At 36.3% G+C, this 17,047-nt stretch overlaps 1 protein-coding gene across 1 annotated transcript in view; it reads right to left on the reverse strand.

Annotated features, from left to right (window-relative positions):
* camkmt (calmodulin-lysine N-methyltransferase) overlaps positions 1-17,047 on the reverse strand; it is a 127,563-nt gene that overhangs the window by 16,196 nt on the left and 94,320 nt on the right. The window contains exons 7-9 of the mRNA XM_030156807.1: positions 13,101-13,167; positions 10,561-10,635; positions 175-238 (exon numbers count right to left, since the gene is read on the reverse strand). Coding sequence (XP_030012667.1) covers positions 175-238; positions 10,561-10,635; positions 13,101-13,167 — 206 coding nt within the window. The remainder of the gene's footprint in view (positions 1-174; positions 239-10,560; positions 10,636-13,100; positions 13,168-17,047) is intronic.

Raw genomic sequence — 17,047 nt, forward strand, 5'->3', positions numbered from 1 at the left:
TAAGCATTAAAGCATTACATGATATTAATCCTGTCTGACTATTAATGTGTATAGGGTTCTGGGCAAGGCCTAATTATGATTGAGAAGAGTGGGTGGTGATTTGGAGGGAGGGGATAAGCAGAGATATATACAGTAGACACACATAGGCTAACACACACACACACACACACTTACATTGGGTTGCAGTAATCTCCTTATAGCATCAACCAGGCTCTCTCTGTACTGGTCGAGAAACAAACTGAGAAGGAGAGGGAGAGACAGGTTAGAATGCATTCTTATGATAGCAGCTCCAGATAAAGCAGCAGCCTATTTATTTTCCTTTGTTTACAAATAAATCCACCAACAGGAAGAAGGGAAAAACAATTTGCATGAGTAAGATGCTCTCCTTTCTGTTTACGTCTGAGTTTCCAGGTGTATTTGCCTCAGTCTGACAAGGTACTGAAGGGAATGCAAAGCATTAGAAAATTCAACATACGAAGATATTATCACCTTCAACAAACACACGTGTGTATGCACATATATGCTATTACCTCAACACTTCAAATGTCTATGAGAATTTATAGGAATTAATACGTGGAATATGTAGTTTTAGTGAAGTTAATGAACAGAGAGACAATAATGTATGAAGTATAACGACATACGAGAAGTTTAACCCTGTTATACATTTCTGCGTGCATTTTTTGGGCACATGCTTAACCTATAAAATAAACACCACGTTTAATAAATAATGCAGAGCCATTATATTGTCTCCAGCTGATAAAAGTCACATTTTTAAATTAGTGCTTTGATGACTGTGTTTGTCTACATGTCTCTGTGTGTAAATATAAATGACATCTGTAGTCAGGTTCATTAATATCTGTTCATGATAGGGTTAGGGATGAAGAAAATAAATAAAAATCACATAGCATTTAACAATGTGAGTCAAAGTAATGAATGGAAATATAAGTGCAAACCTCTTCTTGAAGCTACAACAATGTACAAAATTTTCTATTTCTAGTTCATTTTTTGCAGTGATATTTGACGAGAGAAGAAAAACCCACAGTAACAGGTTGTTGACATCAGATTGCTCACTTGCATATTTGTGAAGGCATCGAGCATCTTTATGTTTATACAGTTTACATGTATAGTTTCACTTTAGAGATTACAGAAAATGCAATAATGTAAAATATTAAAAAACAAAAAACAGTTTTACTAATTTCAGAGCTTTGTTACAAATGCTAAAATTTATTATAAAAAGAAAAAAATGACAGTCCGTAAATTGTTAAGGACCTAAAAGCATTAAAAAATATAAAGTAACCAAATTAATTGTTCACTTTTTAAACCATATTGTTTTACATAACAGTGACAGATTAACAATGTGGTGAGATTCACACAAATCCATAAAGTCTCTGACGATCAGCTCTAATCATTCGGAACAAAGTAACACCTGTCTCTATAACCACAATGACAAATTTCAATCCATTATGCAAGTTGTGCATATGTGTGTATTGTGTGCACCTATTATCACAGATGAGAGTGGAGTAATTTGACTAAAACGCAACAATACAGTGCAGATTTGACATAATCCTGCACATCCGTCCAACTGGCCAGTGGAGAGGCAATCTGGACGTAACTTTCCAATCATGCCCTCTGACCTTTACCAAAATCCCCCTGATCCCGAAAGCAAATGAGAGGTGCACATCACACAATCTCCTGTTTGACTGTCTGTATTGTCTTTTTGTGTTTCTGCACAGATGTACGTTTCCTGTGCATTAAAGAACAGCTTGACAGTCAATGTCTGTACAGAATACAAATCAGAGAATACAAAGAGATGCTATTATCAACTGTCATCGCAACATTTTATGTGTTGTATGTTAAAAGAGCTTTTTTTTTTTTTTTTTTTTTTTTTTTTTTTAAAGGTTAGACAGAGGTGTGTGTTTATTTAAGTTTAAAGGTGAGAGGTTTGTGTTTGGTTTGTTTTGCCACAGATATCAGTTCACGGAAAAGTGTGCTTAAGAAAAACAAGGAAGTGAGCTTGCTGGGTGGAGCCGAAAGCTGAAACATATACATACAATCACACATTTAGGGCAGAGGAAGGACACAGAGTCATTAAAAGGGCAGCAGTTAAAAGTCAAAGTCACCTCAAATGGCAGAAAGTGAGAAAAACTCAGCTAATGCTTTCATTTTTTCCATGCGTTTTTATGTTACATGTATTAACTTAAGGAAACTAAATTTCATCTAAAGTTTAGACATTTTGGAAATAATCTTTTAAACTTATGTTATCTTAGTACTTAAAACTTAACAACTGGCAAACAGATTGAATATTTTCGTAAGATTTGGCCACATTGACGCTGATAAAAAGCAGTTGTTTAATGACATTTATGGAGCCTCTAATTGACTGGCGTTCCCTTTTCAGATCACCTCGCATGCCCCAGACATTCAGAGTCCTATTGTCTCGACCAGACCCCTCCCACCCAGGACAGCCAAGTTGACCCAGTCAAAACTTTAGGGGTCAAAGTGCTCAGCGCGTAACAACTATATTTGTCAGCTTACACATGCATGTGATCATACAGGACGTCATCGAAGGTGTCACCGTGTCGTCAAAGAGCGTGAAACAAAGGGTGTAGAAAAACACGACAACATCCACACCACCCTCAGACCCTGAGGAGGGGGTCATTCACTTAATTATTACACATTTAGTCATGTAGCCTCTTGTTAGTTCATGTCTAAAATGGACCAGGCAGAAATATGTACTGTATTCTGTGAACTGGTATAAACTACTTAATTATTATATCCTTTTTTTCCTCTATATCCTTTTTTAACCCATAAAGACCCAAACATACATTGGCAACCAAAAGCATCTACTGATCTGTAATGTTAAATAGCTGTTGACCAACTTATCCAAATTAATACATGTAAGTAATTGGTGTAAAATGCAGTTTTTCATCTTTTCATGGTCATTAGATATGACCCATTTGGAGATTCAGAAACTCCGTAGTGAACGTGGAAACACCGTCATCTTCTACAACATTGATTCACCAGTAAAACCCATGGAGTTTGATACATAACAGTAGTTGTAGACACTTGGTTTATGTTCAGTTAATGATATATTTTACTGATAAAGTCACTTTTTCTTCAGTTTTCTCCGTTTCTGATATAATAGCCCTCAACTTTAATCTGAGCTTTTAGGAAAGTAGGTGATTTTCAATTAAAAACGCAAAATACAGAGCATAAAATTAGAAGAAATGGTGATAAATCACTTCAGAAATAATAAAAATAGAGATTAAAAATTAATTTGGGAACTTTCACAAAAGTAGCACTGGGTCTTTATGGGTGAACCAAGTGAAATCCTCTAATAACTTTCATACACTACAAATAAATAAAACACATTATCTAAATATACACATTGAAGGACTGGGATAAGTATGAGTTTAAGAAGCAGTTCAGTGCAAATTTAGACGCAAGAATATTTTCTAATGGTCCCTTAAAAGACACTTGAATTAAAATAAGTTCTAACAGTTTCAGGTCCTTCTCTAAATCATCCTACTGAAGAGTAGTGCATCGAAAGCTGTTTTACCAGACTCTGTTCTGATTCTGAACCACCATTTGTAGGATGTTTGCATTTTACACCTGTATGTACATAACATAAAATGGAAGCAGCCCAATGAGAGGTTTATAAATAACTGCCAACCCATATGAGAGTGCATGGACATGCAGAGAAGGAGACTTAGCAAACAAATAGAGTACAGTACAATTATACTGAATGACACTGAAAAAATAACCAGTGTCAATATGTACAGTATATTCTATTCTAAGTTTCATTATCAATGACAGTTTTGTCTAAATCAGATCGGTTTCAGGTATTAAACCAACAACAATATAAAAGAATGACGTGTTAATGTCCATCATTGGTCAATGAAGGTAAATACAATTTGTGTTGAAGTTTCTTTTCATAATTGATTCTGCTTTCTGTCAGTTCTGGTGCCATGCTTTTCTATTCTCTGAAAAATCTATCAAAAATGTCAGTCTCAATCTGACCAAGAAATTCACTTCTGTTCCTGGAAGAAAAGACTAAGCCACTTGAGACTGGAATAGTAACATCTTGTAACCATCTACACATAAAAAAAACACACAAAGACTAAATATAGCAGTAAGGAAGTGTATTGCAGTGAGTGCATTAACCCAGACCCTCTTAATAAGGTGGCTAATACTAAAACTGTGTGACAGCTCAACACTGCTTTCATCCTTCTTCTTTGAAAGAAGCTTACATGTTTCTTAGCAAACACTAAGGATGACTCTTAGAGTGATGCCTCATTTCTAAAACAGAATTAAAAATCAATAAAAAGAATTATAGATATCTCATTTAAGGTTCTAGTAGCTACAAATTCTGAATTTCTTGTAAATTGTAAATGGATATCAGTGATCACTGTAAATTTAACGAAAAAATACTAAAGAAATTTCGACATGTTGGGAAAATACCTCCCACTGACATAATTAAGACCTGGTATTATCATATTGACTCAACTGACCGTAATATACTTTGCATTTAATTTATTTGACACTTTTCTTATTTTTAATTTTTTCTCCCTCTCTCTGTTTTTTTTAATAATACATGAAAGGTTAATTTATGTTTTCCAGCACAAATATTAAACCAAAATGATGAAAAAAAAAACATAGAAATACTCTGCCCAGCCAAGAAAAAAAACATTATATTTTGGTGGACCACCTTTAGTTTTAAATACAGCACACATTTACTGTCACATCCTTTATACTATGCAACACATATGCAGTGTCACAATGAATATCACTTTTACTTCCATTCATGGTTGCATTCATTTTGAGATACATTACATTAATAATGAGAAAGTAACTACTATGTAAAAGTCTTCTCCAGGACTACTACTTCTGGACTCTGCGGTGTGCAATTCATGTATGAAAATAAGATCTCATGCTCCCTGAACCACTCTTTAACTTATATTTTACTTATATATACTAACTTATCATAACTGTGTCATCAGCAAAGAAAAAACCCACCGATGTTTAGACCTGTACATTCAGTATATTCAGTTTCATCTAAACTCATTTTATGGACTTACTTGTATAATGTTGCTGAACCTAAACCTGACCAACGGAATCAACCCCAGATCACAACACTGCCCCCACAGGCTTGTACTGTAGATACTAGGCATGATGGGTAATCACTTGTCATCCTGATACATTCATCACTCTGGAACTGGGTCAATCTGGACTCATAAGACCACATGACCTTATTTCCATTGAAACAGTCCAGTTTTTATGCACTCTATCAAAGTGATGGTTATTTAAGAAATGAGAAGCTGCATCAGTTAAAGGGTCAAAGAACTTGTTTAGCTAAATCTAGGAGTGACTTTTTTATTTGGCTTGTGTAGAAGGGCATTTCATCAGTGTATCTCTGTCACGGCCCCAGAATCCTGAAGTTCAACCTCCCACCAAGTTTCATGAAAATTGATGTTGCAGTTTTGTGTGATCACTTAACCATCTTAGCGTAGGTAAAACAGTAACACTAAACATCCTAACACTGATATTAACTGTGCAGCCACCATTTAATATGCATTTGTGTTGATGACAGCATATTCAGAGCAAGCATTTGACTTTAAGAAAAACATGCAAATACAACAAAAATACAACAACATTCACAGATGCACAAACACACGTGTTGTATCTCCATATTTATCCACACACACACACAGGGCTTTATCTCACTGCCCACACATGGACAGCTTCTGGAGAGAGCAGACATGCCGACATCCCAGCCAAGGATTCCCTGCCACCCACATGCCCACTGCAGGAATCTCATTCTAACACACACACCCAGATGGGATGAGCACCAGTACTTCTACCCAACAGCCTTCTGTCAGTCTCTGTGTGCTATTTAAGTAGATTTTCAGGTAGTTCTACTTTACTTGAGTATTTATTTTGCTGACAACTCTTCATTTTCCCAATCTGCATGTGTACCTTATATTACATTTTAAAAAGCAGGTGTGTTTCTTTGTTTTTAATGCATTTTATTTTGTGTCATCACAGCCTATCATGAATGAGACAATTAGACTATTTTAGCTTAACCTGAGGTGTAAAGAACAGTGCATAAATAGGGGCATACAGTGGTGGAAAAAACATTTGTGGACACCCCATGCATTTGTGATATGTTGCATTAATCCATAAAGACCCAGTGCTACTTTTGTGTCAGTTCCCAAATGAAATTTTCTCTCTATTTAACCTTTCTTAAGTGATTTATTACCATTTATTCTAATATCATGCACTGTATTTTGCTTTTTTTTTTTAAGTAAAAATCATCTATTTCCCTATATTTTATATACTAATCATGTAGATGTTCATAAAAGTTCAGATTAAAAATCAGGGTTATTATATCAGAAACAGGGAAAACTGAAGAGAAAAGGGATATTTTCAGTCCAATCTCTCATTAACTGAACATAAACCCAGTGTGTCCATCCACTGTTATTTAATAAACTCCATGGGTTTTATTGGTGAATCAATGTTGTAGAAGATGACAGTGTTTCCACGGTAACTACAGAGCCTCTGAACATCCAAGTGGGTCATATCTGATGACCATGAAACAATGACAAACTGCATTTTATACCAATTATTTACATATTTTGATAGGATTATTGGATCGACAGGTATTAAATATTTTGTATCAGTAACTGATTTTGGTCGCCAGTGAATGTTTGGGTCTTTATGGGTTAAGAATCACTCTTAAGTCATTGAACTCAAGTCTTTGCCATTCTCCAAACCCACATGCTCCTGTCAAGGTCAAAACTAGATGTTTCAGCCAGATAATTCCCCGTGAAACACATCCAGGGTATGACATGTTGAAACTGTCAAGAATTAATTTTGTTATTTTTTTCTCGTTAACAATAAACAAAAAAAATATTTGCAGCTGTTTTTCTGTCTGATGCAGCCACACCTTTTGAAACACACACAAAAAATCTGCAAATATTTCATGATAATATTTGAGATACTAGGGTGTCCAAAAACTTTTTCCACCACTGTAAAATATAAAAAAACTAAAGAAAATGTGTCATCTGTTTAAATACATTTTTGAAACCATTAGAACTTAAGCCAAAGTTCACCTTTACGCAGAAGTAAAATATAGCAATAATTTTTACATTTAGTCTTGACAGATTTCAGATCTTGTAGTTTTACGTCAGTAAAGAAGTTAAATGAGTACTTTTTTTTTGGATTTTTGGATTTTGTTTGAATGCGTGTACTTAATGACTAGTGGTTTGCAGAAAGTCTAGAATCCAGATCATGTTTAATAATTTAGACTGAATCCTATGTCTTTTTTGATTTGTTTCACTTTGTCACTTAAAAAAGATTCTCATGCGGTGGGAAGTACCGGTTTTATACTTTAACAGCCCTTAAATAACATCTTTAATGACCTCATGTCTTGTCAGACAAGACCATTTACTATGTTATTCCCAAATTCCCATCTTTCCTCTGCATTCATCTCCTCTCCTACTGTTCCTGCCCTCCTCTCTTCAGCTCTCCTCTCAGCGGTGGTTACATTGCCAACAGTAGGAGCTATAATTAATCGGAGTGGAAGCCGTGTTGTTGACCTTTTCGCAGGTGATCATCACAATGACGCGCCCGTTAATCGGTCAGCCATCACTCTTCAACTGCCACCACTGCAATTATCACAAAATCACTCACTCGCATAGACACACAGAAAAAAGGTCACCACACTGAAAACCATCTTGCAGCACACATACACAGACATACAACAAAATGCATGTATCGATGCAGAACAATTCCAGATAAAGAACGAAGAATTTGCGATATCTAAAACACATGTGCAATCTACTCTGCTCTCACTCCTACTCCTTCTAGCTAATATTCACACATGCATTTACAACTACCCACTGTAAAACATCCTCTATTAGCTGTCTGCTCTTTTTCCATCTCTGGGTGTTGTATCTGACCATTTCCTGTAATGACTGTGGCTTACGATAATCATAACTGCATTGGCTAATACTGCACCTTGCACACACTCACACTTCTAAACTTACACACACATGCAACACACATCTGGTTGTCTTCAATGTTAGAGCCCAACATATATTTTTAATGTGTGTTCGTTTTATTATATTTTTGTGGGTGTGGTGACATATAGCAGAGATAATAACAGTATAAACTGATGTGACATTCCATGTTTTAATTGAAAAATTGCCCACTTCTGCTTTCACTGGTAGTGAATCAAAATTGGATCAATTTTTTGCTGGGTCGCCAGGTCACTTTCAGGACTGCAGTGTGAACATAAAGTTGATGCTGTTACACCTCTGTTTAGTTCTCTACACATGGTTGCATGTTTGTGTTATATAATCACTGGCCATTTTATTGGGCACACCTTTCTAGTATCAGGTGTATCTACTAAAGTGGCCGGTGAGTGTATATGTTGCTGCTTCAATGTTTGACAAGTTGTCATTTGAGTTACTGTTGCTTTTTCATTGTCTCAAACCTGTCTGCCCCTTCTCTTCTGGCCACTAATTGAAAATTTACTCTTTTCTGAACCATTGTCTGTAAAACCCTAGCCATGGTTTTCAGTGAAAATCCCCTTAGATCAGGGGTTTCAACAACCATACTACATTCAAAGTCACTAACATCACTTTTCTTCCCCATACTCGTGTGAGAACTTCAGCAGATCATCTTGAGCATGTGCAGTTGTTGCCATGTGATTGGACTATAAGATACTTCCCTTGACCTGCAGCTGAACAGATGTACCTAATAAAGTGGCCAGTGAGTAAAAGTAAACATGAGTATTGAAAAAGTGAGTGGATGGGACTTTCTTACTAATCACTTAAGGATTTAATTTGTTAAAAACACTAAAATGCTGGTGGACACTAAAATGAAAGAAAACATACACAATATCAGCTGGTTACATTAAAAACAGTCTCTGCACACAAATTCATACCTGCTGTGCATATTCTCTTGTACTGAATCTTTCTTTTACATTAAATTACAAATGATCTTCATGGTTTCTGTGATGTTCACTACCAATTTCAACAGAATGTCACGGAACATGAGCAATTGTTGCGGCTTAAAATACACAAACCAGGATTGTTATATGTATTTAACGATATAGGTAAATCAGATATTTTCAGGTTGTTTAAATCAGTCTAATGATGAAGTACTGTATACTTAATAATGTAATGCGTTAATATGCTAAACATTTTATTAGAGCATTTATGGTTTAATGGCTTAAGTCCTGGAGACAGACCCAGCTGTTTTATAATGCCGATGTGGTCTCCTGTGGGCTTTCATGTTGGCTTGTGGTCTAGACGCCATAAACGGTGTAAGTGAAAGAAACCGACATGCACTGGTGCCTGTTACTGTAGAGAAGTGGGTGGCCAGTGATAGCTTGTGTATTTTAAGCCTCAACAATGGCTTGTGTTTCATTCAAAATTTGTATTGAATATCAAAGAAACCATAAAAGTAATTAGTGAGATCATGGAAATAACTCTGGCTGAAAACAAATGAACAAACGAGTAATTTTGTCTCCCAGACAAAGAATTTTTTACCATTTTTTTAGAACAAAATTTTGATTTTGTGCTGTATTAATGTTCTCATCAGAGATTACTTGGGTATGCATAAACTCTGCCACGGACCTTACTGAATACAACTTGAGGTAAAAAAAAAAAAACTGCACATTTTGACCATATATAGAGAGATAATTGGAATTTACTTTAAACTTTTTTTATGCAACTCTATATAATATTTATTGCACTTATACAGAAATTGGACAGATCGTATATTACTCATTTCTTATTCATTTTTAATGAACATTTCTTACACTTATAACAGAGGAAAAAGCTTGAAGAAGATGAAATATTAAATACTAAAAATGGAAACTGTTTGGAAGCTGCGAAAATTACGATAATATAAAATACAAACAATGACTGGACAATCCATCGCCTCGTCAGACACATATGACTTGTTTCATACTACAGAAAAAGCCAAAATTAGTTATTTACAGCGAATTGTAAAAGGAATGGCAAGATTTATTGACCATTGGTACTTTCTCTATGGTTTTTTCTGTAAAGTCAGTCAGTCTAGATCACACTAAAAGGTTCCACTAAAATCCACCTCACACAGTACATCTGAGCAATAAAAAAAGATTCAGTTCTTGATTGGCCGCAAGATCTACATTTCAATGAACGAGGGCTAATTGTTATGTTTATGTTGCTCTATCGCTCCATTTCCATCTCCATTTCTGCTCCTCCCTCCATCCGCCCTCAACTCTTTCTTTATCTTACTGTGTCTCCTTCCTTGTCAAGGCGCAATTATTTGCAATTTGCCTAAGTCATCCATTTGCTGGCACACCAAGCATGAAAACGAGGCAATTTAGTGTAAAATGGAGGCACGCGGGCATCTGAGCGTATGTATGTGTGTGTGAGTGTGTGTGTGTGTATTTAAGGCAGGGGAAAGTCCAGCCGCTGGTAGAGGGGCCACGCAACAACTGTCATCCAAAGCTGAAAATTAATGCTAGGACGCAGCAATAAGGTAAAAGTATATGTTTAAACCTACCAGTCTGCACACATGATGATGTCGAAATGTCCCTCTAATGCTGAGATGTCTGACTCACAGTCCCATCGCACTACCCTGGAGGCACAAAGAGATCAGAGTTTAGTGCTTGCGGTGCTAGTGACAGCAGAAGGCCGGTTTTCAGAAAACAGCAGAGTGAGAAGAGGTTTTCTTGCTCTCTGCCTCCTCACTGTGTCTCTCTGTCTGACCCCCATGGTTTTTCTGCTTCAGTAGAGACTTGGAGAAAGCACTGGGGAGGGAAGACATGTCATCTGTGAGGTAAAGTGAGGGACCGTCTGGCATGACACTTGACATTTATACCATCCACACACACAAACACACACACACACACACACACACACACACACACACACACACACACAGAAGACCACCTCTCCATTGGGCTGCTGTTCATTATCCCACCTGTCCTGTCCCTGCTTCTCCTCTCTTGGTGCCTTTTCTTCCTCCATCTCTTTTTTCCACATCATTTTCCCTCTCAGACTGTCAGGCAGATTGAAGATTATTAATTAGACATTATTAACACTCAGTAAACAAAACATTAGGCTCTGCTAGAAACACAATCTCCATGCGCAGCAGGAGGCCCCGACACACACACAAACACACACACACTTGTGCATGCACCATCACACAACATGCCCCTCCCTCCCCCTCCCCTTGTCCAATCGCATGGTGCCCTTTGCCCTGTCTTGTGGAGCGGCGATGACAGCAGGCATAATCTGAAAAGAAAACAATCAAAGTAATGTAGCCTAATTATACGTTTACTTTTTCACTCCATCTTCCTCTCATGTAAATATGCACAGGACAGTGAAATAGAAAGAGAGAGAGAGGAGGGAGAGAAAAGGTAGCGAAGCAAAACGGCAATGGGAAAATGCTTTTTTGGACAACAATTAAGTACGTTTTGGCCTTTTCGTTTTTTGTACAAATACATGTATAAGAAAGTTCTAAAAGCGGTTTCCGGATGAGAATTTCTTGTCAAAGAAAATAACCTTGTTTGAAAGACTCTATATGTACATGCTAATGCATGCAGTGTTCTGGGTAATCAGGGCAATCATCACCAATGTTTAATTCCATGTTATTCATATTCCTAGTACAAAAATATGCAAAGTGAAATGTACAGTGTGTTTTGAAAGAGGCAAAAAGCTTCACAACACAGTGTTATGCAGTTACAAAGACACTGGTCCATCTATGTCTCATCTCATAACATTTTTAAAATAGCACATATAATACAAACTAACACAAATGACACAAGTCTTCTTTATTTAAAAAATGTTGGTCATATTTAAGACAAATACTGTTGTATGGTTGGGGCGGTTAAGTCACCTCAGCTGTTGGACTAGAATCTAAAAACATTGAAAAAAAAGTCAAGCTAAAACATTTTTAAAAAGCTGTAGATAAAATCACTCACTTTATATATAATATCTTGACATCTACTGGGAACACCATAAGAGGAAAGAACTAGAGAATACATGTATGCCGATGTTTCATCTGGTCTTCACATTCTTTTACCCTCCCTCCACTTTTTACACTCTAACACTATACAGCTATTACTTTTTCCTCTACAAATCAAACATTTTGCTATTTGGAAAAGTTGTAGTCACTCTTTTTCCATAATCCTCTGCAGTCTCGTACAATCCCACCTGACATCGAGTAAAGGTGGAATATACCCTGAACACGTCCCCAGTTCATTCATTGACATATAAGGACGAGCTCACATTCACACCTACAGGAAGATTTAGATCAAGTTGTTAAGATGTTAGTTTAGTTTAGTTTATTGTACTGTGGACAATCCCAATTAATTAACTGTATCAATAACAGTAAAAAGGTCATCTTTAGCCAACATGGCTATTATCCTGCTGTAGTCCCCGGCCTGATGACATAGGCACCCTAAAAAAAACAATATATTACAGCACATTAATTAAAAAGAGAGTTAAGACAGCTAAGAGACAAGATAAATCAATAAAGAGAAAAGATAAAAAAACATAAAAGAGAACAGTGAAGCATTAGTACAATCACACAGAGACAGCACATATAATCCAAACATACAAAAGCAGCACATATGATATAATTACACACAATACATCAGCACATAATCACAGACAGGGATGTAAACAGACATCACATATGGACAGACAGCATCCATGATCATGACATAAATAACACAGAGCCATAGGTTAGTGTGTACAGGTGTAGTTGTATGCAAATCATGTATTTAATTTGGCTGTAAAGGTGGAGTATGTATGTGTATCTTTAATGTGGGTTAAGATGTGTGTTTTTGGTCAATGGGAAGAAGCTGGAGTACCTTCTTGGTGGGAGTTTCAACATCTTAAGGAAAACAAGCACTGAAATGTTAAGTGTAACAAACTCAGATCACATTCACAATCATGATGCTATGTTTATTTTTTGTCCTTCCATGCATAGTCAAAACTTCAAGAACTTTTTTTGCATTTAGTTCATTGAACATCAAACTCTGATAAAGTGCAAATGTTGTGTGTCTCTTTCCATAAACAAAAACATTGTCTCACCTGGCTGATACATGTGTTGACCCAAACACTCCAGCTTGCCTGTTTCTCTCGACCACCTCTCGGACATCTTTCAGACCAGAGTTAAGGACTCGCAACAAAAATGTGCATATTTTATTGACAACTGTGAGCAACTGTCAACACTTTAACAAAGAGTTCTGAAATATTGTCATTCTTTACAGAGATAGATGAGGAGATAAGAGAGAAAAGAGATTTATAAGAACCTGTTTCTATTCATTCAGTTCAACCTGTTACAAATAAATATCAATAACACATTAAATAAACAATTAAAGTGATATTTTGCTTTTTTAAATGCAATTATGCATTTTAAAACATTTCCCTGTGTTCTACATAAACTGTAAATGCTATGCTTGGGTCTGAATTCTTCATTAATTTAACTCCACAGGTCCATCTTCAACCCTATTTCTGAGTAATGACACCAGAAAAGGTTGTTTTGAGTGCTGGCCCTTTAAATACAAATGAGCCACTTCATGCCCCAGCCTCTCCAGGTTGTTGACTGTGTTGCGCCGTCCTGTTTAGACCCTTGTGTTTGTTAATACAACCAACAACTGAACATTTGAGGTAATCGACTCGAAGTTTGTACATATTTTCAGTATGGACTACAACCGCTGCTGTTGATAAACTATTATGTCATATTCGGAGAAATGTTCGTCAGAAGTCTTGACCATATATGTGCAAATGTCATGATGTAATTAGTTATAGATGTAACCAATTAAGCAGGAAATAAAACGGGTTGTAGAAATTTTTGCCAAAATGGATATAAAGATACTTTTGCAGCACCTGGAGGGTTCAAATTCAAACTGTTTGAACTATTAAGGGCCAAATACACAAATAAATGTACCAAAGACTAAAAAAAGTGGGTTTAGCAAAATATGATCCCTTTAACACAAAATAACAAAGAATGGACTTATGTGGGACGTTCATCAAAACACTAAAGGAAATATTTGGCTGCTTGGACTCACTAATGAAATACTCCTTTACTGTGGTGATGGTAAAGACGTATATCGTTAGCCTCTTAACATAATTGTCTAAGTCTTATTTTAGGCCAAATTGTGATACACTGCTGAATCATTTTTCATCACTGGCTATGACCTTAAAAAAATATGATAATATAGCAATTATGCCATGAGGCAAACAATATGAGAGAAAAGGGACTACAAATAAGGTAAACGCTTACAGAATATTGTAGCCACACATGCTGCACAAGTGAGCAAAGATGATCTCCAGGGATAGAGAGGTGGCCTGTAGAAGATCACAGAAGTCTCTAGCTGGATCAATGGGAAGGCTTTTAACCACAGATACACAAACTCACACTGTCTTTCTTACCCACACACGCAGATGAACACACACAAAGGCAGGGCGATTGATGTCAAGTTGTCTATTAATACACTGACTTGTGGAGTTGCAAAGCAATTCAATTAGGATTTCCTTGTCTTTAAAGCTTGCAAAGAGCTGAGACAAATCCAATCGACAGAGACAGAGCAAGAGAGAGAGAGAGAGAGAGAGAGAGAGGGAGACAGAGGGGAGGAATGTAAGATAAGGCGATAAATGGGACAGATAGTTGGAGAGCCAATACAAAATCAAAGGAGTCTTCCACAGAAGTATGCACAATAACAAATAGGTCTGCAAACGGAGACAGGGAATAAGCACTTACACAGGCGTAAATACACTACATAAGACGTGGGCTGGGCACCTGTGCATCACTGTGTTATGCATGGGGATGACAGAGCGAAGAGCAGAGGAGCTTACTGTAATCTCATCACGAGCACACCACTGGGGGAGAGGTCAAACACATGCATAAACACACACACAAACATGTCAAAAACACACAGAAATGTAGAGGAAAAAGTCACGACAAAGAGGGAAAGGACAGGAAATCAGGAAGAGATTTGACAATTATTGAACATTAAAGTGGTGGAATATTTACTGGCATCACTCAAAATGGACAAGAAGCTGCCAATGACGTGCATCAATCATCCTTAATGGAACATTTCAATCGATTTTCAACATGAGTATTCAAGGTCACATCAACAGAGACATCTCTCCTACGTATGTTGGTGTGTTTGTGTCTGTGTGTGTGCATACGCCTTCTTGATAAATGACATTAAAATCCTTTCTGTTAAAGACTGTTTTCTTCAGTGCAGGGTTGAAAAGTTTAAAAGCCTTGCAGTGAAAGAATAATTTCATTAACTGAAAACAACATAAAAATGACAGTTTTTCAGCTAAAATAGCTTTGCACAGTGTGGAACCTTTAATGAGCAGTAGTAAATCATGTTGAGGCCATTCTTCTATGAACCTAGGTTTTCCTCATAAATACCTGGAAAACTAAATTTAAATTAAACTAAAAATAGTTAATTCTTCAAATTACAAATAGAGCTAAACCTATTTAGCATCTCATAAATTTAATTACAGCTGAAGTAAGGGCTAGGCTATATGCTGAAATAATTTAAGTTTTGCTTTCTGAAAATCCTGAAAAATGCCTGAATCACGAATCATTGAGCAATGATTTAACTCTATTATTATTTTGTATTTTTATGTATTTATTTGAAATACCTAGCATGTCGTGAAATTTAGAAAAAGATCTGTGGGATGGGGTTGGTTAGGGTTAAGGGGCTATACAATATGCAGCTGTTCTGTGTTATTTTTCTTTTATCTTCTATTGTTTTAGTTATGACTCATGTCTGCCAGTTGTACATAGTAATGATGCACTTACATATGTGTATACGTGTGTACAGGTGTTTATACGTATATCTACCGCTAATTATTTATTTATTTTTTGTTATTTCTATGATTTATATCTTGGTTAATGTCTTGGCACACGTATGTGTGTGTGTTTATATTTCTTGTCTGCAGTGACAGACATATGTTGACCTGCACCTGCTTTCCAATAAAAAAAAAAAAAAAAAACAAAAAACACCTGAATCACAAAATCGAGGTTATTCCTGAGGAACCAGTTTGTAAATTGTAGTATATTAACTGTGAATGCATTCTCTGGTCATATACGGCATACACTTTTAGTAAAGAAAGAGCATTTTAAAACATGTTTGTCTTCAGTTCATAAAACTACAAAATAATTAATTAAAAGTGTAATTTGTCCACAACATTAAGAAAAATTATATTGAGTTCAATGGACAAATATTGCCCAGTTTCAACTGGGCAATACAAAAAAAACTAAAGTATTAAACTGAATAAAAATAGAAACTAAAGAGGATTTCAAAACTATAACAATAACCTTGTCAAAGTATCTTCTCATCTATTTCACTGTATACAACTGAACCATATCACAACCCACTATCTATTTCCATTGTGACACCAGAGGCACAATGAGGCCATGTGAATCAAACAGTAGCCATTAGCACAAGACAAAGACCAACCGCTTCCTCAGTGAGAGGAAATGCCTTACATATGAATGCCTACAGTATGAGAATGGGCCAATTTGGCTGAGCCCAGAACAAATTATCTGTCTTTCTCAACCTTCTCCTCGCTCTGCGTGTGTTCGATCCATTCTCTCTATGATTTCACTTAGAATTCTCTGTATGTGTTTGTTCTGTGAAACAAAGCAGTTGGTCAATGGTGTATTGTTTGTGTGCCCAAGTGTGTGCGTGTGTATTTTACAGGCTCCATAATGTTATTGTTTGGTCTTATTGTGATCAGTAAAGGAGCATTGTAGACGACTAAGACAGAGATATTGTAAGCAGAGCTAAATATGGAAGTGCCGTATCGGTCAATGGGGAAGAAATGTGTATTTATATTTCCTGCTTTTGTGAATAAACGACACCGAGTTAGAGAGAATTTTCTTGGCTGTGCAGCCGTTGAGTGAATAAAGTGAAATAGTGGAGGATGGGAGAAAAAGGACAGGAAAGATGACAGAAGATGGGACACAAAATAAGGGAGTACAAAGGAGATCAGACTAGAAGAGCAAAATGGGT

Source organism: Sphaeramia orbicularis, chromosome 15, assembly GCF_902148855.1.
Source record: "Sphaeramia orbicularis chromosome 15, fSphaOr1.1, whole genome shotgun sequence".
Classification (NCBI taxonomy): Eukaryota; Metazoa; Chordata; class Actinopteri; order Kurtiformes; family Apogonidae; genus Sphaeramia; species Sphaeramia orbicularis.